At 43.8% G+C, this 20929-nt stretch overlaps 1 protein-coding gene across 2 annotated transcripts in view; it reads left to right on the top strand.

Moving 5' to 3' along the window:
• Window positions 1-8085: 8085 nt before the first annotated feature.
• RYK (receptor like tyrosine kinase) overlaps window positions 8086-20929 on the top strand; it is a 734028-nt gene continuing 721184 nt past the window's right edge. For both annotated transcript variants that reach the window (XM_085634236.1, XM_085634235.1), the window contains exon 1: window positions 8086-8411. In XM_085634236.1, the coding sequence (XP_085490362.1) occupies window positions 8231-8411 (181 nt within the window). In that variant the 5' untranslated portion in view covers window positions 8086-8230. The remainder of the gene's footprint in view (window positions 8412-20929) is intronic.

Raw genomic sequence — 20929 nt, 5'->3', positions numbered from 1 at the left:
AAGGACACCCCTGCACCTGAAGCCCCGAGGCCTTGGTGAGCTGAACCAACGGTGCCCGTATGGCCCTCAACACCTCAACTTAACTCTGCTGTCACTGGTCTCCCTCCTGCAGCCTCAGGTGCGACACTTGCAGCCTGTTTGTCCAATACAGATTCTCCACTGAAGAGCATTGGGTGCCCGATGCTGTGTTTGCAACTGGACACCTCTGTGTTGCTGATGGTGTATGTTTGGAGCTGCTTTGTGGTTTCGAGATGGGAAAAGTCGAGGTTGTTGCCTCATACAAATATCTGGGGTTTAAAATTGAGAGAAAAATTAGTTATAAGCATCAGCTTATAGCAACGAGGGCAAAGCCCAAAATCTCATATATGGCTTCAATTTACTAAAAAAAGAAATTAAGCTGTCCATCCTACAGCCACTTACTATCCGTTATGTTGGCACAGTTAATGCCTTCCATTACTTATGGTAGTGAAAACATGAAAGGGGTCGCGAGATCTCAATCCTAAACAACATACAAACAAAGGTTTATATAAGCGTCTTCCTCATTCAGCAAGCAACATCACCGGCTCAAGTCTGACTAGAGTTTGGTTTGACCAATCAAACATTCTGGAGTAAAAGTGCTTTTATTAAACTATGTAGAAGGCTCAGAGCAGCCACAACCGATTCTATTGTGAATCTGTGCTGGAAATAAATAGAAGCTCAAAGAGAGAACAAAATACAAGGTTCCTACTTAGCACAGGTTATTGAGGATCTTTACGCTCAAGAAATTTGGAATTCAGGCATGGGGAAACAGGCCCTCAACAAAGAATTAAATCTGTCAACAAAACTCCTGTCTAATATAACAGATGAAAACAGCTTATTACAAAGACGTCATGCCTGGACGGTGATTAAGTCATATGGCACCAGGAAACCTCAGGATCATTTATTAGCACATTTCTCAACAATTAAAAAAAAACAATTCAGGAATTTACACTTTGGTATGTGGGAAACAAAGGATTTGATCACCTCCTGGAAAGCTCAGCACCAAAATCAAGACTGCAGATTGTGCAATCACAAACATGAATCCCATTCACATTTTCTCTGTGCATGCCAGAAGTTATTAAAAGAAAGAAAGATACTTTTTAAAGAAATATTCATTAATATGAACATACGATCAAGCATAGAAGCTGCAACCACCAGGTTCGGTGGGTCTTCGGTTCCTCTGGTCTGCAGGGGGGTGAAATTCATAAATATGTATCTAAAGGAATTAAGAAGAGTTCCAGAAGAAAATCAAACAATCTAATATACCGTTTTATGATGAAGATGGACTGTACAATGAGGACGATGTTAGGGTTGCAGCACCTTATGGACAATATAATCTGATCTTGATTTTTATTAAGTGTAGAACAATGAACAAAGATTTTTTAATACTTTTTATTAGCTTTTTTACAGGACGTTTTAAGTATTGTAAATGAAATCAAACGGTGTAATGCTTTTAAAAGATCGAACATTTGAATAAACTTGACTTGGTGCTGCTTTGTGGCCCCCCCCCCCCAGTGCTTACTCTAACCCCAAAAGCTTGGCCCCTGCAACCGATGTATCTACCTGCAAGCAGTGTGGCTCCGAACACCCCCTGTCTCCATTGAAAAGCATAGGGCCTTTTTGACCTTTGCACCCGGCCGCCCCTGTGCAGCTGGTGGGGCAGATTTTGTGCTTACCTGAACCTTGCCCTCTGCTGACATTAATCCCTGAAGACTAGAACGGTAAGTTGAGAACTTACCCATAAAACAGTATTGTTGTTTTCCTCAATAGGATAACATTGAACTGTTTGAAAATTGCACTGTGTCGACTTTTGAAAGATAAAGTATTTTTTTCTGAAAAACGTACTTACCCTTTTGCGAAGGTTTTGGTCTTATAATAAAACCCAACCAAACTTATTTTTCTAAAATTGGTGTGGATCTCCATTTGAGTTGTGTGTCCCTTACTGATCTATGTGTGTGTGCAATATATGTCTTACATTCCTTTGTGTTAGGCCTAAGGATGCTTGCCCACACTGCCACTAATAGAGCACTTTGGGTTTGCATTGAGCCCTGTAAACTTCTGGGGATTCTCTGGACTCTGTGCACTGTATAACCACCTAGTGGTACACGATATACAGAGCCAGCTTCCTACAGCATCAGCAAGGACTGAATTGGTGGTAAGGGCAAGTGAGGCCTATAAAAGCAACTGAGAGGCACCACAAGGATAGAGCTCCTCGTAAGGTTTCTACACAAGTCTCAAAACAAAAGCCTCTGCACCAATTGTGGGGACCTGAAATTAACGATGACACAAACACCCGTGGACGGGCCTTGACCAATCCAACGAACTCATCTGACCATCAAGATTTCGTGAGCCAGGTGGAATGGAAAGCCTTTGTAACGAGCTAACCTGTCTAAAACGTTATTAGATAGGTCCTCGTGGGACTGGGTATTCATGTAAGGGAGGTACTCCAATGAGCACACACAAATGGACGGCTTGCGTGCGGGAGGTCGATGTGCGAGGATTTATTCCTTCTGACCTACTGTCCGGAGCAACAATCCGGCCTGCTTCCTCTTGATAACTATTAAACTGATGTGTGACAGAGACACTTGAAATAGAGGGACCCACAACCTCATTAGACGGTTGGGAGGACTGATAGTATGATTCTGCATTATTCCTTGCCCCATCCTTAATAGGCAAGCTACCCAGAATGGATCGGGATTCCATTGGACCATGGATATTGGTGAGAACAGCAGCCTCAGAACTCGTGTGGGAAGCCTCTGTGATGCCAAAAGGGCGAGCTGGGATTCAACGGCCTTGAGACAGTGACTTAAAGGGGCCAACTTGCTCTGCAGTCGCTCTTCCATTTCTTAGTAGCAGCCCTCCAAAAACAGCATGCTCTCGCTACAATCCGTTTGCACATCGGCATCCTTCATAATAGGCTGAATACCCTGCTTAGGCTTCTTGGTTTTAACTACCTTAGCAGGACTGTGGGAGGTGTCCAATATTAGGCCTCTAGTTTGTGAAGTGTTTCTTTTGGGTAGATTCGTTGAGGTACTAGGAGGTGACAGAATCAAAAGTAAAGGACCTAGCTCTTCTGTGGCTAATGCGTCTAAATTGGAGCCAGAGTGCAGGGAAAGTCTTCTCTCCATAAGCGGTATCCCAGTACTGATGATGCTCACTGGCCTTTCCAACATTTTATCGAATGAGGTGCTCTTGGGCGTGAAAAACGAAGCAGGAGACACCTAAGCTGCTTTCTTCTTGCCCATCTTGTTTCAGAAATGCGAGGTCAAGTACCCTCTCCCTTCCACTGCTATTGATGATCCGCATGATCGTTAGAGGATTTCCTGCAAGGTATGCAGTGAAACAGTTTTTAAAAGTGTAAAACATGACCTTGCAAGAAGAATCTTCAACGAGACTGGGCCCAGCCCAGCCTCCTCTGAGCTCTGACGGGCCTGCTCTTGGCCCAGTCTTGGCCATGGCATGCCCCACGCCCCCAGGAGACCTTCGGCGCTATGTACAACAGGTGTCAGAATGGCCCCTCCTCCCTGCAGTCAACAGGGCAGCATGGTGATGTGGTAGTCCACTGCAGATAAAGTTTGGTTTGTCGCGTGGCCATGGGAGTCCTTTGGCGCTATATAGTGCAGGTGTCAGCGTGGCTCCTCCTCCCTGCAGTCAACAAGGCAATGTAGTGATGTGGAACTTGTAGTTCCCTGCAGAAAAAGTTTGGTACGTCCAGAGCTTCGGAACACCTTTGGTGCTATATAGCGCAGGTGTCAGCTTGGCCTCTCCTCCCTGCAGTCAATAGGGCAGCACAGGGATGTGGGACTCGTAGTCCCCTGCAGATGAAGTTTGGTTTGTCTCGCAGGAGACCTTCGACGCTATACAGTGCAGGTGTCAGCTTGGTCCCTCCTTCCTGGAGTCAACAGGGCAGCGCGGAGATGTGGGACTTGTAGTCCCCTGTAGATGATCTTAGTGATATCTTTGGAGCACTCATACCATCTATAGAAGTGTCATTAAACGAGGTGAAAATGAGGACGCTGTCAACCTTAGTTTACCATCTTGCTACTAACACAGCAGGTGCTTTGACGGAAATAAATATAGAGATGCTTGCAATGAGATCTATGATTATGCAATATCGCCTTGTGTTGGACTTACTCCTCGCGAAGAAAGGTGGAGTTTGCAAAGTCAGTCACGCTCAGGAATGCTGTGCTTATGTGCTGCAAGTAAATAAGCAGGTTGACAGCGATATTATTAACATCAAAAGTAAAACGTATTAATTAATTGAGGTGGAAGAGTCAGGTGCCTAGGAAGGGTTAGGTTCTATATTCGCATCCATTGGCAATGAGGGGAAGAAAAAAAGAAGAGGATTGATGTCAAGATGGAAGAAATGCAAAGTGAAATCCAAGACACCTTGAAGGACCTGGGTGAATCCAAAAAGAAGAACCCAAAATTAATGAATGATGTTCTGCAATACAGGATTTAATTGATAATTTAAAAATCATCAGGAAGGGTTGTGCGAGCTATTTTTCCCACATATTAAATGCATAACAAATTGAGCTTATGCTAAACTAGGTTGTTTATACAGTCCTCCATCTTGCATCGATGTCACAAACTATTGTGTGTTGACTGTTGCTGTTCTTTTTATTCTAAATAGAGAATTGCTAGACTCACACTAATAAATAATGTTCCTGGATACTTTTTTTCCCTCTGTGCCTAACCAAGGACATTTCAATTGTCCCAGCCTATTGCTATACAATGTATCAATTGAACTTCTTGAATAAACAGTGAGAAGGTCCGCAGATCCACTGTAGTACTAACATGAGAGAAACCTCAAATGTATTTTGTAGGGAACTGTTTCTTCTTGCTCGTTTAATATTGGTGCACATCCTGAGAACCATGTACCCATGTAAAATATATAAATGAAATGTCTTTGTTAGAAGTCCTATAAAAGGACATGTGGATTTCTGTATAGGGGAGACCCTTTTCCCCACTTTAGAAGGCAAGTCTATGCTGGATTTTACGCAGAACTATACTGCGTTCTCTGTACCAGGGGCGGTTTCTCCATTAGGGCTGTAGGGCTGCGCCCCTCTGAAAATTCCTACACATTTACATCAAAAATATAAAATAGAGCGATTTATTTAGAGACGATCGTATCTCTAAATAAATTGATGTATTAAAGTCTGCGTTGTCTGTTTCAGGCTGCCTGCCCCACCTCGCTCTGAGGCAGTAGATGGAAGACAGGCAGTAAATCAACTTTCTTAACATGACACACGACGCACGGCTTTCTGTTTTAAAGCCCTTCATTGCCATTGGGGTCTCTGGTTGTATGCACAATGTAGGCCAGTGACGCAATAAGGGTCATGGTTTTGGGTGTAGGAGACTTCATCCCTGTGTGATTTCGACGTCCGTCATTCAAAGACGTAGATCCCACCATATCTTCGTACGTGAGAGTGGATGCAAGCACTTCTGATACAGTGCCTTGTTCTCTGTAATGGTATTTGTTTGCAAGCTAATGCTGTGTTCTGTATATTGTGCTGAGACCCCTCATCACTCTAACCTCCCCCAGTGTGACACCCCAGGCCCTCTCTGCACATTGCTCGCTCCTTTAGAAGTGGAGTTGCGGCATTTGCTCCCCAGCGAAATGGATCCCAATAAGGAGCAGGGTTTGCTCTTGTTCCCTTGCGAAATGGATCCAAATGTCTGAGTCAGGCCCAAAGCGAGAGATATGTGCTTACAGTGTAACATGTGCTTACAGTGGCCAGTTCTCTGCCGTATGGCATTAAAACTGGCCCTGTGTACATGCCCCTAAAGTAAACAATGGCGCTAAAAACATGGATTGACTTACAAACAATGAATGTTAAAAATGTTGAGGGAATGCATTTCAGCAATTTAGTCCCTCTCTTATTTTACATGCTTTTCTTAATCTTGCATTCCCCATGAGTTAGCTATTTTATAATGTTGTTTATCTGTATTTTATTCTGTGCATACTTTGAAGCTTGCGCCATGCCAGGTGTTTATGAGGGGCTTTGATTGAGCGCTCAGGCGCTAAGGCTAAAGCCAAACAAAGTGCCTGTCAGTGGGTTGGCCTCTCTGCAGAGCACACAGAACAATGTTTGTGTATTACATTTACAATTGAAATTCTGTGAATGTGTGTGTGAAGGGCGTACACTGATGTCAAAATATTTGCAAGGCAAAACTAAGAGAAATTAAAGTGCTTACATTTGAGGGAGGAACTCATTTGAAATTGTTCATCTATTTCATACAACAACAATGGTTGCTTATGAGTCAATCTCACATATGTAAGCCATGAACAAAAAGGAATAAAGTAAGACTAAATCAATAGTTTATGATTTAGTCTTACTTTATTCCTTTTTGTTCATGGCTTACATATGTGAGATTGACTCATAAGCAACCATTGTTGTTGTATGAAATAGATGAACAATTTCAAATGAGTTCCTTGTGAATGTTGTTTGTAGTACTTTGTACTTACCCGGTTCACAGGGACATAAGGGTTGCTCTTGTGTTTTATAATATAAATTTGAGGGAGTGCAGTGCATGTTGGGGGCGGTGAAGTGACAGAGATGCGAGGAAGGGCATTCGGGGAAGAGTGAAAAGAAAGAGGATGCTGAAGAGGAAAGAGAGGGGGTTGAAGGTGTGCAGATGAACAAGATATGCAGAGAAAAGGAGGATACATATCTAACATAAAGCACACATGATTGAAGGCCAAAACTCCTTCCACAGGCCTCAATGCTATTTAATTCACAGACTCAGTTTCAGAATGTAAACATTTCCAATGTTAACTATTTATAAGAAATCATTATTGTTACTCATTTATCTTAAACAGCTAACACCCAGTGAGAAAGCCAATCATACTGACAGGCTATAAGCGTATGTCAGTTGCTGTGCCATTTATCTGGATAAAATTACATCTCAGAGAGAAACCAAAATACCGGTCTGATGGCACACTATGGGAATCACAGAAATGTATTTGGCATGTTGCTTTATAGAGAGATCCCACTTTTTTCATCTCACCTGCCTGCACATATTTCTATATGACTGGTTACAGCTAGCATCTGTGGGTGCTTCTCGAAGTCAGGTTAGAGCATATTTTTCCAAAGTTAATGCTGCATGCAGTCCAAGACACCGGGCAAGCATACATTTTAAAGGGCTAAAGTTTTCATGCAGAACAATTTACACATTACAGTACCTGTACAAACAAATTAATGCAAAAAGATATGGGGCAGTCTTTAATGTATTTAATATTTCAAGACTATACGTTCCCACTGATTAATAAGCCTTGCTTTATCGCTACATTCATTTTCTATAAAATGCACCCTTTGCCAATCTTTTTTCATTTCTTTCTCAGGAGAGGGACTCACCCTGGACCCCAGGTTTGTCCATAGAATTTGTTCACATTGCTTGCTATATAAAAATCATTCCCAACGTTTACGTCTCACCACTTTCAAATGTCACCAGCCGCCACGGCTCCGTACTTATGATTTGTATGCTTTGCTGCTGACTTTACTTATGGCAAGTTCTATGTAAACTGCCGAATAATTATTTTATAAAGCTTTGAAACAAAACAGGATGTATGACATACCTGTGTTCCTGACTGCTGTCTTGTGTGGCTGGAATGCAGAGGGGACTGGAGGGTCGCAGGGACAAGTTTCCTGCTCCTCTGCATATTACATGTATACTTTATGTTATGTCTTCTTAATAGAAAAGCTGACTTCAACAAGAACCGCTGCCTTCTTGTGTGCTGTTCTACGGCTTCACATGCCCCTTTGAGTCACTTCTTCTACCTATGAAGAGCTGAGTAGGTCTTGTGGGAACTGTGATGTAATGTTTGATGTCTTCAAACACCTACTTTCTGGCGAGACGTGTAAAAGCCCTCTTGTGCGTGTCACATCCGCCAGAAAGTGATGGATAATTCAGATGCCTGCATGTCTCATTTAGTCGTGTCTCATTCAGCCCACAGTCTCGTAGATAACCACTGTTTGATACACGCCACAGCCTTATTCAGCCGAGGCAAAGGGAGCATGCGCATTAGCACATCCTAAAACGTCACCACGCGGCGTGCAACGTCAGGCGGTCATTGCTCCTGATTACAGACAGACTGAACCCTAGTTGGAGCGGGAGGGAGGATAGGAATTACGGGAGGGATACGAACAAGGCCGGGGCAGAGCGGAGCCCGCGGGACAGACATGAGCCGCCGGGCGCCGCCCCTGTGAGCATGCCTCGGGGGCAGAGCAGGAGTTCGGGGTCCTCATGGCGCCGCCCCTGGGGGGCCCCCCTCATGCTACTGTTGCTCGGCGCCCTGCTGCTGCCCGGGGCAGGGGGCCAGGCCGGGAGGGCCCCCCCTGGGACTAGCCTCAGTGTCTACATGAGCGAGGAGGAGGTGCGCAAACTGATCGGTGAGTTTGCATAGCTGCTGTATACGATGTTACAGAGGGCAGTACATCTTTGTACTCGGGTTGAAAAGCACAGCCTGTGCCGGGGAAGCGGGTCACTAGCATTTGGATAACGGGGTGGGTGCCAATTTATGATGGGGTTGTTCAGCATAACTGTATACTGCTTTGGTGTCGCGTACTAGCCTTATACGAAGTGGGAGTGTCTAGCGCTGATTCATACGGAGGGGGAGTGTGGGGGGCCTTCGTTATAAGTGGACAGTGCCTAGCACTTCTAGGTACGGGGGAATAGAAGTTGTTCAGCTTTTATCTATGAGGAAAGGATGCTGTGTTTTGCTTTATCCATTGTATTGCGGAGTTCAGTCGGGTTTTATGCAGAAGATTGGCTTAGATTCGCTTAACGTGCGAATTGTAGATTCCTGGTGATGTTTGTATCTTTGTACCTCTATGTAGAGGGAGATTTCCAAGTGCTGCTATGTTGTACTGACGTAGGGGCGGGAGGAAGTAACAAGCACCGTTTTATGCTGAAGGGATGCCATATGCTGCTTTATAGAGTGCTAAGTACCAACTTTGGGGGAGAGATAGGAATGCATAGTGCTGTTTTATATTAAGATTGTTAAAGGTAGGTGGAATGACATGCACCACTTTATACATGTAGGAGAGATGGGCAGGCACAGTGATTCTTTATGTAGAGGGGGAGTAGTATACAATTTGCAACTTTGTATAGTGAGGAGTGCCAAGCGCTCCTATATACAGAAAGGTACTGCTGAGTGCCGCTTTATGCAAAGGGATTTGGAAGCAACAAGTGCTACTTTATGCTGCATAGAAGCGTCACTTACAGAGGATGCCTAGTGCCCATTTAAAAATAGGAAGAGAGGATTGTCAAGCGCCGTTTTAAATAGAGGTGGATATGCTAAACTTTGCTTCTTGCAGGTTTCTTAGGTTTGGCTTTGTGGAATATTATGAGGTTCGGGCTCTTTGAATGCAGGGTCTATCTAGTGATATTGTTTTGAAGGTGGAGTGCTTTTTTTCATAGAGATGTCCTGCATGCTTTCTGCAGAATGTGCGATGGCACCCTGCATTATGCATGCCAGCAGGTGTCCAGTACTACTTTATCTGGATCCTTTTTGGCTATAAGTAGATTTGCCCAGTCATGTATTACCCAAATGATGTGTCACCAGAGCTGTTTTCTGCAGATTAACTGAATGGAAATGTACCCAACACTACTTTATACAAATATCAGTGTCCGGCGTTGAGTTAAGCAGGGGAAGGTAAGGTTCTCTAGCCCTGCCTTATGCGGAAAGTAGTTGCCAGCCCTTATTTTAGATTTTGACAGCACAGATTACAAGCAAACTTATTGCTAAAAGGGTGCAAAGAGTAGGCTTTGGGTCTGCTCCTTATGCCCATTTGCTGTCTTTGAACAACCCTTTTTCAGCCGTTGGATTGAGACTTTGTCAGTCATTTCTTGGCCATCCCAGTAAAGCGATCACCTCTCACTTAATATTATTGGCTGTTTGGGTGGGTGCATCCTTCTGCTCCCTCAAGTGCTTACATTGCACTGCATGAGGGACTACTTTACAATAGTATCCATCGCTCTGCTCTTGCTGACTTCCTCCTTTGTGTCCTGTCTGGTTTTTGACAGCACACTTGTCTAACAGACCTATTAATAACAGTATACAGAGAGTGGGCTTGGGGTCCACCCCTTCCAACCATTGCTTTCCTCAGCCAGCCTCCTTTAGTCGTTAACTTGAGACTATTTATCAAGTCCTGGCTCAGCCCAGTGGCGTATACCCATCCACCTAATGCTTTTTTTTCCCCTTGGGTATGTCCTTGAGTGCTAGCATTGAACTGCCTGAAGGACTACTTCACAATTATAGACCTCTCTGTTTGCTCTTGCTGACTGCCTCCACATATGTATTCCTCTCATTTGCTAATGCATCATGCGTTGGCACGTCAAAACCAGATCTATTTTATTTTCAGTACGTTTAGATAGAGAACAAGGAGGTGACGTAAGTCTTTCTTTCCATAGAAGGGCAGTGTATGCCCTGTCTTATGTAGTGTGACCCAGTACAGTCTGGCCCTCCTTTACACAGAAATAATCAATAGTGTTTTGCCCCTTATTTTTTTGATGATACTACAGTGCACTAATGCTGGAATAAAGTGGGAACCAGCAGGGTTTCTACACGAACTCTTGAGCTGGCGCCATCGAATCGTTCCACATTTGCCTAGTGCAGTGTGCATGCACAGGAACACATGCACTGGCACCAGTACACAGACAGTGTGTACGTTTCAGTGGGAGCAGCAGCAGCCTGCAGAGAGGAGATAAGTGGCTCTTTTCTTTTCATTGTGGAAGGCTGTGAAAGCATAACCTCCCTTCATGGACAATCAGTGGTTACTTTAGTCAAATGTGTATCCTCGGTGGGAGCAGTTAGAAGTTGACTGGTGCTCTGTCGGTTACTCGCCACTTACTGTCAAATTCAGAAAGCCTCCCTCCCGTCCATTGAATCAAAGATCCACTCTGAGAGTCATTTCTTAAGTTCCTGTTATATTTCCATTTCCAGCACTCAGTTCAGCCCTCTGTGATGACAGTCCTCCAGGTGCCACAACTTTTCTAATGCATCCACAGGGTATTTTAACTCTGTTACCGGGATTCTAACTGCAAAATAACTTGCTAGTCTACTGTTGACGCCGGATCGGTCTCTTATAAGTTATCACCTACACAGGAGCGTTGACAAAAATTGGTGAGGTCACAACACTGTCTAACTTTGACTTTGAAAGTAAAACTCATCCTTTACCACTTTGTGTTTCTGTTCCTGATCATTGTATGTTCATGTTTTACTCTATTAATTGAATGGCAAACACCTAGCTAAAACATTTAGAGGTTGATGTACTCTTATCTGCCTGTGTCGCGCAAGTTTGGCTTAATTTCTGTTGGCTTGTGCCAGAGGATCGGGAATCGAAACGTGCAGCCAGTCTTCTATCCTGTTCTCCTGTAAATCTGCGACTTATATTAGTAGACTGTATTTCGCTGTATCGATTTTATGTTTTCAAATCCAAAAGGGACACAATTGATTTTTTTGAAAAACTAAAATATTTGAAAGGAGTAGGAACAAACTGTCCTCCTTTGCAATTTCTGGTTGTTTGGTAGACAGGTGCCACGTGGACCACCAAACTCCTTGGAAAATGAAGCAAAATGCATCTTGAGGAGACACTTTTTGAACATTGTGTAGCTTCCTGCTAGTCAGCCTTTTGTAAACACGGTGTAAATGTGCCTGGCAGTCGGGGTGCCATGTTTGCACAGCAGTTTGAGGCAGCTGGGACTAGTTAACTGGCTCATGATTCATAGCTTAAGGTGCTTAGTAGCAAACTCCACATGCTCAGCGTAAACAAGGATAGCTGACTAATGTTGCATCTTGACACTCGCAGGCTCCACTCAACTGGGAGGAGTGGTCCAACCACATGTGTCTTCACAAACTGTTGGTGTAAGATTGCAAGGGTTGTTTGGATGAGCAACATTTGCTCTGTAGTGGAATCTTCCTTGTGCAGAGCATCAATACATCGATTCACACCAATCTTTTCAATAGTCCTTGAAAGGTGGTTGAAACAATGGAATGTGGAAAATGATTAGATATCCTAATGCCTGCCCAAACGTAGTGATTTATATTGTGGTTTACTGAGGATCTCCTCGGAGGCTAGGGAAATTGTTTCAGATTATTGGCTTTGTGGACACTTCTACAGTTCCCACTGAGAAACTTTTGCTGCAAGACATTCCATAGTTCACAGTGAGCTTCTTGATTTGTGCCATACTTGCAAATGCTGGAGAGACATGTCCAGTTAAATTTGGCCTTTGCTTAGTGTCACTTAGAAATCTCGGACTTATTGGTGTTGCCTAGGTATATTTTTGTTTTGAAGTGCAAAACTTTCTAGGTATTTTACACCCAAAACACAGAATGACACCCAGATTGTACTTTTTTTTCTTAATTTCGCCTACATTCTGTGCCCACTCTCTCTCTGATATATATCCAAAATAATTTGTTGCAGATTTAGTTTCCTTCATCCCTGTACTACTGTTTTAAGTTTCATTTGGATTCGCTTCTCTTCATTCTGCCTTGGTTCAAAACCTAGGAACTGATATTCCAATCAAGAGGACTGTAAAACTATGCTAAGTGGCTGCCAAATCATAACAAAAGAAAAGTGTTGTGCAATCTGTTTTCCACGCAGTTTATTTAAATCTACTGTACACTGTGACGAATGCCAGGATCTGCCATCCAGCCTCATTCCCTGGCACGGGGCATTCATTTTTGCTGATGCCATTGTCTTTTACTCTTTCGCGGTTAGACAAAATTAGGTTTTAAGTATGACTCTTGGTTACAGGGGCTTTCAAAGTTGTAGATTCAATCTGTGGTTGTGATGTTTTTCAACACTTGTCTTTCGAGTTATTATTCTCGTTGGTGTGTTTAAGAAGACCTTGTTTGGAAAACAGATTGTGCATGTGTGTTTTTTTTTTTTTCTTTTCTTTTTCTTGACATATCTGTGTGTACGTCGACGGCAAGGTGTTTTAAATGGGGGGGGGGGGGTTATGCCTATTATTTTAAGAAACAAATATGCATCGGGATTGTAAGGGGAAAATCATAAGCCATCTTGTATTTGGTTGAAATCGTGGGTTCTAATAGCAATGCAAACCACCTTTGTCGTATGCCACAAGGTTTATCCTACCACTGGAAATCGGGATTGCATTGAAGACTAGAGAAAGTTGGCATTTAATACCCTGTCTTAATCCTCCACAACCCATTTAGCGCTCTAATGTTCACCAGTCGCTGTCTCTCACAGGAAACTAATGCATAACGTTGGAAGCGCTAGCTTCATAGTGGTTTTGAATTCAGGGTCTGTATTCATGCAATGGGATCAGAGGGTGGTTGTGGTGTAAGATATGAGGCAATGGTCGAGTGTGGGCCTCAATGCAGCAAATGGCTATCCATGTTCACAGCACGAGTCTAGTGCTTTTGGAGCCAAATGTCCGTGCTACTAGACAGATTCACTACAGATGTGTCATGACTTTAGAGCAGAGGTCTCTAACCTTTTCTGTAGCGAGAGCTACTTCTCATCAATGAAAATCACCATGAGCTACTAAAGACCAAGCAACACCCACATTGTTCCCAGAAACCCTCCTTCATACAGCTTCACTGACTTCAAGCCTAATTTCTACGTCGCCAATACTGTGGTTTGAACAAAATGCATTAGAGTGCCCTAGAAACACTGATAAGAATAACTTTGGATTTGTGTATGACAAGAAGAGTCCGTTTGCACTCAAAGTATTGTGCTGTTTTGAACTCCATGGAAGCTGGTGAGATGGAAACATTATTATTTATTGAAAATGCCCATATGAAACTGACTCAGTTCCTCTCCGCTGTGCATGTTTGAGTGACCTCTCTGTTGAACTTCAAAGCTTATTTTATTATTCTATAATTCACATTTGCATCAATGTTGCGTTGAACGGTGAGCCTTTTTTCTTTCTTGATTCAGCTTGTTTTCCACGCTGGAAGTAGGAGTTGCCTCACGAAAAAAGTCAACCCTTTCAAGGCAGCGTTAGTACAACTGTGAATTATGTCATAATAAATAAGCTCTGAAGTTCAACGGGTAGTTCAATCTAAAACATGATCAGTGGAGAAGAACGAAGTTTCATATGGGCAGTTAAATAAATAAAATATTTTCATCTCGTCAGCTTCCAGTGAATTACAACTGCATTATTTTTTATTGCAAACTCGCTCCTCTCTCTTCGTTTATAGAGCACGAGTTAACACACCCTAGAATGCTGGACTTAATACAAATGTGAAATGAGTTGATAACTGTATATAAGGAAACTAACAATGAATTTGGCATAACTTGCTGGTAAATTTCAGTCAAATGGTACTGTGGTACAATTAACCCCTTCGCTGCGGCGGGAATTCCGCCGCAGCGCTGGGGGTGCGGGGGGGCAGCGCGGTGGCGCTGTGCTCATGACGGAGCCGCTCCGTCATGAGCCACGGTTGAGCTGTGCTCATGACGGAGCGGTTCCGTCATGACTCCGCCCAGTTGCGCTGTCCCCCCGCACAGGCGGGGAAACGGCGCCGCGTGGGCGGAGCGGCTGCCAACGGTCGTGGCATGACGGAACCACTCCGTCATGAGCACACGGCAACCGTGGCTCATGACGGAGCGGTTCCGTCATGAGCGGGGAAGGGGTTAAGCTGAGTGAGTTTTTTCTTTTGTTTGTAAATAAAAGTAAAGGTTAGAGTAAGAGCTGACATTACTTTAAGTGTACATTTGCTGCTAAATTTTGGTCTAATGACTGCGGTACATTTGAAGAGCATGGGTCATTTCCTTTGAACTCTACTTCTTACCGGCCCCCCTTCTGGAGCCAGCCGCAGCACATGGACAAGAAGGTGTACGCAGTTCCGTCCGGTAACACTGTGCATCTGAAGACAGTTCATTTCACATTGTGCCGCATAAATGTCTACCATACTGGTTATCTATGTTCTGAACATTTACTTTTGTAAAGCGCTGTGACTCCGATGCTCTGTATAGACTTGTTATCTTTGATGTGAACATTTACTGTTGTAAAGCGCGCTGATACCTTCGGTTCTAGCTAGTGCTATATAAAACTCTGAAATAAGTGCATATCCATTTGCACTTCCAGTGTTGGGAAAATCGGAATCAAGAGAGAATAGTCAGCCTGTTCAATAAAACATAATTGTGCTTTTTAGCTGTACATGGTAACCATGATTAAATGAATTCATAATTTTGCATTAAAAAAAATTAAGGTACCTTTTTATTTTTCGGACAGCGTTCCTCTCGAGTTGGAAATTATAGCAGCCCCAGCCCTCTCACTGATTGTGCTCTAGTGCCGCACCACCTGAACAGTATGCAAACCAGAAAATCCGGGCCTTCCAAAAAAGGCTCCGGTTTTAAGACTTTTGCTTAGACCCACTGGCCACACAGGTTGTGTAGGAAGGAATCCTGGTCCCTAGCTGCAAAAGGGAGATGGCACGATTCCCGTTGGATAGTCTAATACTGCTCATGCCGGAGTTTTACTTTCTGCAATGATTTCACCTGCTTCTGCTGGCCCCACCCCAGTTAAGCTCAATTGAGCCAATCAGAGCAGCTGGTTTGTTTGACGGGTAAAAGCTGAAAAGAGGCTTGCGATTAAACAAAATATTAAAGGCTGATTATGCAATGGTAAAAGGAGATACCCGGTCGCGAGCTACTCAGATGGTGTCTGCTTTAGAGTGTGGTAATCATTTTGGTTCAGCAAATGCATTCTGTGAGCATGGTCAGCGTTCACTTGACGAATTTCACAGGCCTCAACCATGTGCTACAGCCCAGGTTTACAACACCACTGCTGGGGTTGTTTATTCTCGATTTTTATGAAGTAGTAGCTATTACAAACTTATAACGGTCAGAGTAAGAAATTAAGTTGAGCAGGTTGTCATTTTACCTGCAAAGGCGAGACCCATTAGTTTTGCCAGTGCTTGTATGTGTTTTTATTTTTTGTCTTTTTATAAATTTATTTTATTGGCATAATGAAGCCAAAGCATTGATGAGGCACCCTTATGCCCAAAACTCCTATCTGTTTGGAGTACATATTAATTAATGTAGACAGAATGTAGACACCAGCTTCATGTGTAAAGAGCACACGTGGCCCAGCGTGTGTACAGCCCATGTGGTTTGTATAAGCACTTTGCAGAGAAAACACATTGGTATGTTTGGAGTGTCCTATTAATTATGATGATGTGCTTGCCGAATATGTTGATGCAAAGAATGTGTGAAGGCACACGTATGCATAGAACACTAACACTGTTATGGTATGTGCAGCACACACCACGACTACCCAGTGTAGATACAAATGTAATGGGCGAGTGGTTAGATTATGGCTTTCTGTCCATTTTTAAAAAGCACGTCTGGAAACCTTTGCATTCCGTTTCAAATTACATGCAATTATGCTGTTCTGGGAATTCTGGACTCAATCAGTTGCACTTGCCAGTCTTGCAAAAGATGTGAAATGATGGGTTGTACAAGGAGGCTCTATGTCACTTGAGAGCACCTAACACTGTTTATTTGTTAGTCAAGCATAAATGTTCTATTACAGCGACTAGTACAGTTGAACAGTGAACACTTCCTACGTTCTGTCAGTACTTTGCTGCATGGCTAAGCACCCTATGTTCATTTGTGCATCAGTGTAATGTCTACTCCCATAAGTAGGGTCATCTAGAGCTTGACTTTAGTAATTGTATTATTGTATTATAGATTTTCTTTGGTAATAGGTGTTACCACTTATTGTAACACTCTGTTTTCAACCACAAAACCAGTTCTATAAATGCTGAATTAAAGGTTTTGTGTGTGCTGGTTAAGGTTTATGGCTTCAGCCTCCTAATCGGAGTGGCGAAAGAAGCCCATAACACACCGAGAGGTACTCTTCAAATTTAGTGCTGCGTAAAGACACTTTTCAAAATGGTTTATCTTGTGCCCTTGTGGTGTTTTAAGTTGAACGACATTTTTGGGGGGATTGCTTCATGCATGCGCTCTTGCGGCAAAAGCTGTGATGCTCATTTATGTTGTATGGGGTTCACCTAATGAATTATGGGGGCTTCTAGTGTCTTCTCTTTGGGATCTTTAATTTTAACAGCCGAACGACTGTGCTGTTCAACATCACAGCAAAACTCTCCATTATTGGTTGAGGACTGTGAAAAGTTATTTAACCGGTTGGGGAGCTGGTTGCCACCATTGAAAACCTCAATTGCACGGTTTCAGTGGACTCCAGGATGTGCTCAGTGTGCTTGCATTGGTCTGGATGCAGAATTACCATTTGGACGAACCTTAAATACCCTCCTCTTTAGCTGGCTTCATAGTGTCACTAGTTGTCTTGGTGTTCTCTGCACCCTATATTAATAAAATACCAAATGCAGTAGGCTAGTGTATGTAGGGCACTAATCACATTTTTCTCGAGTCTTGAATTTTTTTTTCTCTACTCTTTTTGACCACTCTTCTGACAGTTTCCCTGCAACTGTACAATGTATTAGTTGATCCCTGCGCTTTAAAGGCCTACTAGTCTGAGTATAGTTCTACCATCCTTCGTAGTTGCCTCTTCTGTGTGTTTACTGATCCTGCTTGATGCAGTTTTCGCTTTCACTCTCCTTTGCCAGGTAGTGCTTGGCAGTGAGGCTGTGGAAGTGGAAAGGATCTTACAGGGTGTATGGACCATGGCAGCCTACCACATAGAAGTCAAACGAAAATGGGAAGTGGCAAATAATGCTGCACGCTTCAATAGGTCTGGCATCTGTTTAACATTTTAGGCAAGTCTTTATAACATTAGCTGGTGCTCCACAAGTACTTGCCCCCTATAAGATGAGTAATATATTGGATTTCCTTTAATGTTTGTTATTGTATTAGCTGCAGATCAAGGTGGTATCATTAATGCATAAAGCAGAGGATGGTATCTTGAATACAATGTGTGCGCTGAATGTTAGCAGTGCTTAACAGTTAGACACAACATTTTCTAAATGCAGAAAAGCTAATACCTCAGTTTAGTGCTGGTGTTGTTGGTAAAGAATTAAGGCTACGCCTGTTACCAATCTACCGTGCACAGCCTGAATATGGTTTGTGGCTGTTATTAGATCTTCGAGAACAAATCCCTCTTTTAGCCTTTGTGGCACAGAAGCACTGTTTAAATCTGCGCTATTTCCAAGAATCAATTTTAAATCTGAACTTTATTGTAAAAAACAAGACAACCCTACGTATTCGATTTTCAGCACTTGAGCTTCTAAGTGTTCCAGTTACACAAGAGATCCATTTTTTTTGACTTTGTTTTCTGTTTCTGGCAGTGCAGACATCTGGGTGTTTTTTGGTTTAGGGATATTTTGTAATATTCTACATATATAATTACGAAATCACAGTGGAGGCTGCCACAAATATAGTTTAAGGGGTTGAATAGCATATCCATATTTTAGGTACTTCTCTGAAAGGCAAGATACCTACAACTTCTTGTGCCTCTACATAATCTACAGGTCCTGATAAATTGCTGTTTAAAATATTTGTATTGTATTGTATTGTGATTTGTAAAGCGCGATTGCTGCCCAATGGGCGTCCAAGCGCTAAGGCGTAAAAAAAAACAGAACTGATGAGTGATGGAAACGAGCTTAGGTGGATCTAGCAAACAAGTAAGTTTTCAGCTGCTTTCGGAATGAAAGTAAGTTGGGATTGGACCTGATTAGTAGCGGGAGTGTGTTCCACATCTTCGCGGCGTTTAAGGAGAACATCCTTCCTCTGGTCCTGGCTCTCCGCACTCTTGGGACTACGGCTAGAAAGGCTTCCGTAGATCGGAGGTTTCTGTTAGGATGGTATTGAGTAACCAGTTTGTTAAGGATCCTTGGACCAGACCCCCAGAAAGCTCGATGGGCGATGCATAGTGCCTTAAATGCCACTCTCTGCTTTACTGGGAGCCAGTGTAGGGCGACCAGGGCAGGTTTTGCAGACTGCGTCCTCGGAATCTGCAGCAACGTGCGGGCTGCGCAGTTTTGGACGACCTGCAGTTTTCGCATGGACAGCTCTGGGGCCCCCACATACAGAGCGTTATTTGAGTCCAGCCGGGACTGGATCAGGCCCTGAACTGCCACTTGTTTTGCTTCCATTGGGAGGAGGGGAAGGACCTTCCTTAGTGTTCTAAGTAAGCCAAAATAGATAGCGGAAAGTTTAGTGGCCTGGGTGGAGAAGGAGAGGTTTTTATCCAGCCATACTCCCAGGCTTTTTACACTCTCTTTGGGGATGGGAGGTGTGCCCAAACATCCAGGCCACATGGAGGGGAGTAAAGTGGGTGAAGCAGTGCCTAGGAGCATGAGCTCCGTTTTGTCTCCAGCTTTAATGAAGAGCCTGTCATCCACTTTTTTATATCCTCTAGGCAGTTCATCAGGTTTCCTGAGGTGTGGCCGGTGCTTTCCTGCGTCAGTGAAACCACTAGCTGGGTATCGTCGGCATATGATACAATTTTTTTTGCCTGATGGTTCGACGAGCCCAGCCAATGGTTTCATATAGACATTGAAGAGCACAGGGCTCAGAGAGGAGCCCTGTGGTACTCCACAGTCTAGGGGTTTTCTGACTGATGTTATGTCCCCATCAAAGATCTGGAAGGATCTGTTATGCAGGAATGATTCCAGCCATTTTAGAGCGTCGCCTCCGACACCGATGTTATGCAGACGGTTCAGCAGAGTGGCATGGCTGACCGTGTCGAAGGCTGCACTTAGATCAAGGAGGATCACTGCCACTGATCCCCCTTGATCCAGTATCCTTCGAGACTCTTCGACGACTGCCAGCAAAGCAGTTTCAGTACCATGTTTTGGCCTGAAACCTGTCTGGGATGGGTCCAGGGGTGCATAGCTTTCCAGAAATTGTGTCAACTGGGTGTTTATGTGTTTCTCTAGCACTTTACTTACCCAGGGGAGTAATGAAATTGGACGGTAGCTAGAGTGATCTTCTGGATTGAGGGTGGGTTTCTTTAGCAGAGCCCGTACCATGGCTCTCTTCCACCCGGTTGGTACTGTGCAGGAGGAAATGGATGAGTTAAGGAGCTCTAGCACCACTGGAAAGATGTCTTGGCCTGCCTGGAGCAGTATTTCTGGTGGGGCAGGGTCGAGGGGAGACCCAGATTTGACTTGGGCTGCCAGTTGTTGCAGTGTCTCCAGGTTTAGTGGGGAGAAATGATCCAGCGTAGGTTGTCCTTGCAGGGGGGAATTATTCAGGGGGCTTTGGTTAGTTGAATTGTTGGCTGTTACCGGGAAAGCAGAATAAATCTGCGTGACTTTATTGTGGAAAAAGTCTGCAAGTTCATTGCATTGCTCTAGTGATTTCGGGACTGGGGGGGCAGTATTGACAGTAATGCATTTTTTGACCAGGTGGAAGATCTCCTTGGGTTTTGATTTTGCTGCCATTATTTGGTCTGCAAAGTAGGCGGACTGAGCTGTTCTCACCCCATTTCTGTAGGCCTTAATAGCCTCTTTGTAGTGTTTTTTGTTTTCTGGGAGGAAATCTATTCTCCAGGCTCTCTCTTTTTTCCTGCAGAGGCGTTTCAGGTCTCTCTCAGGGAATCTGAGAACCAGGGAGCAGACTTGTGTACTCTCTTGGGAGCAGATTTCCTTGGAGGAAGGATCGTGTCCAGTGCTTTCCTGATCCAACCCTCATAGTTGTTATTTGCTTGGTTGGGGTTAGTACAGGGAGGTGGACGGGAGTCTTCAAGAATAGTTGTCCATGGCTCTATGGAAAGTTTTTTCCAATTCCTCCTAGTTATAGGACGGGGAGGCAATGAGGGAAGTTTGATGGTAGACCAGGTAAATGGGATGAGGAAATGGTCGGTCCATGGGAGGCGAATGGGTTGCCCGACCGTTAGTCCGGTGCAGTTACTAAAGATTGGGTCGAGCAGGTTTCCCTTTTCATGGGTGGGGGACCTAACCAACTGAGTCAATTGCAGAGCTGCCAGGTCCTCTGTTAATTCCCTAGCAACA

The sequence above is a fragment of the Triturus cristatus genome, chromosome 11, assembly GCF_964204655.1.
Source record: "Triturus cristatus chromosome 11, aTriCri1.1, whole genome shotgun sequence".
In the NCBI taxonomy this organism is placed as follows: domain Eukaryota; kingdom Metazoa; phylum Chordata; class Amphibia; order Caudata; family Salamandridae; genus Triturus; species Triturus cristatus.
The sequence above is the reverse complement of the archived record's forward strand: the minus strand, read 5'-3'. Positions and strand labels throughout refer to the sequence as shown.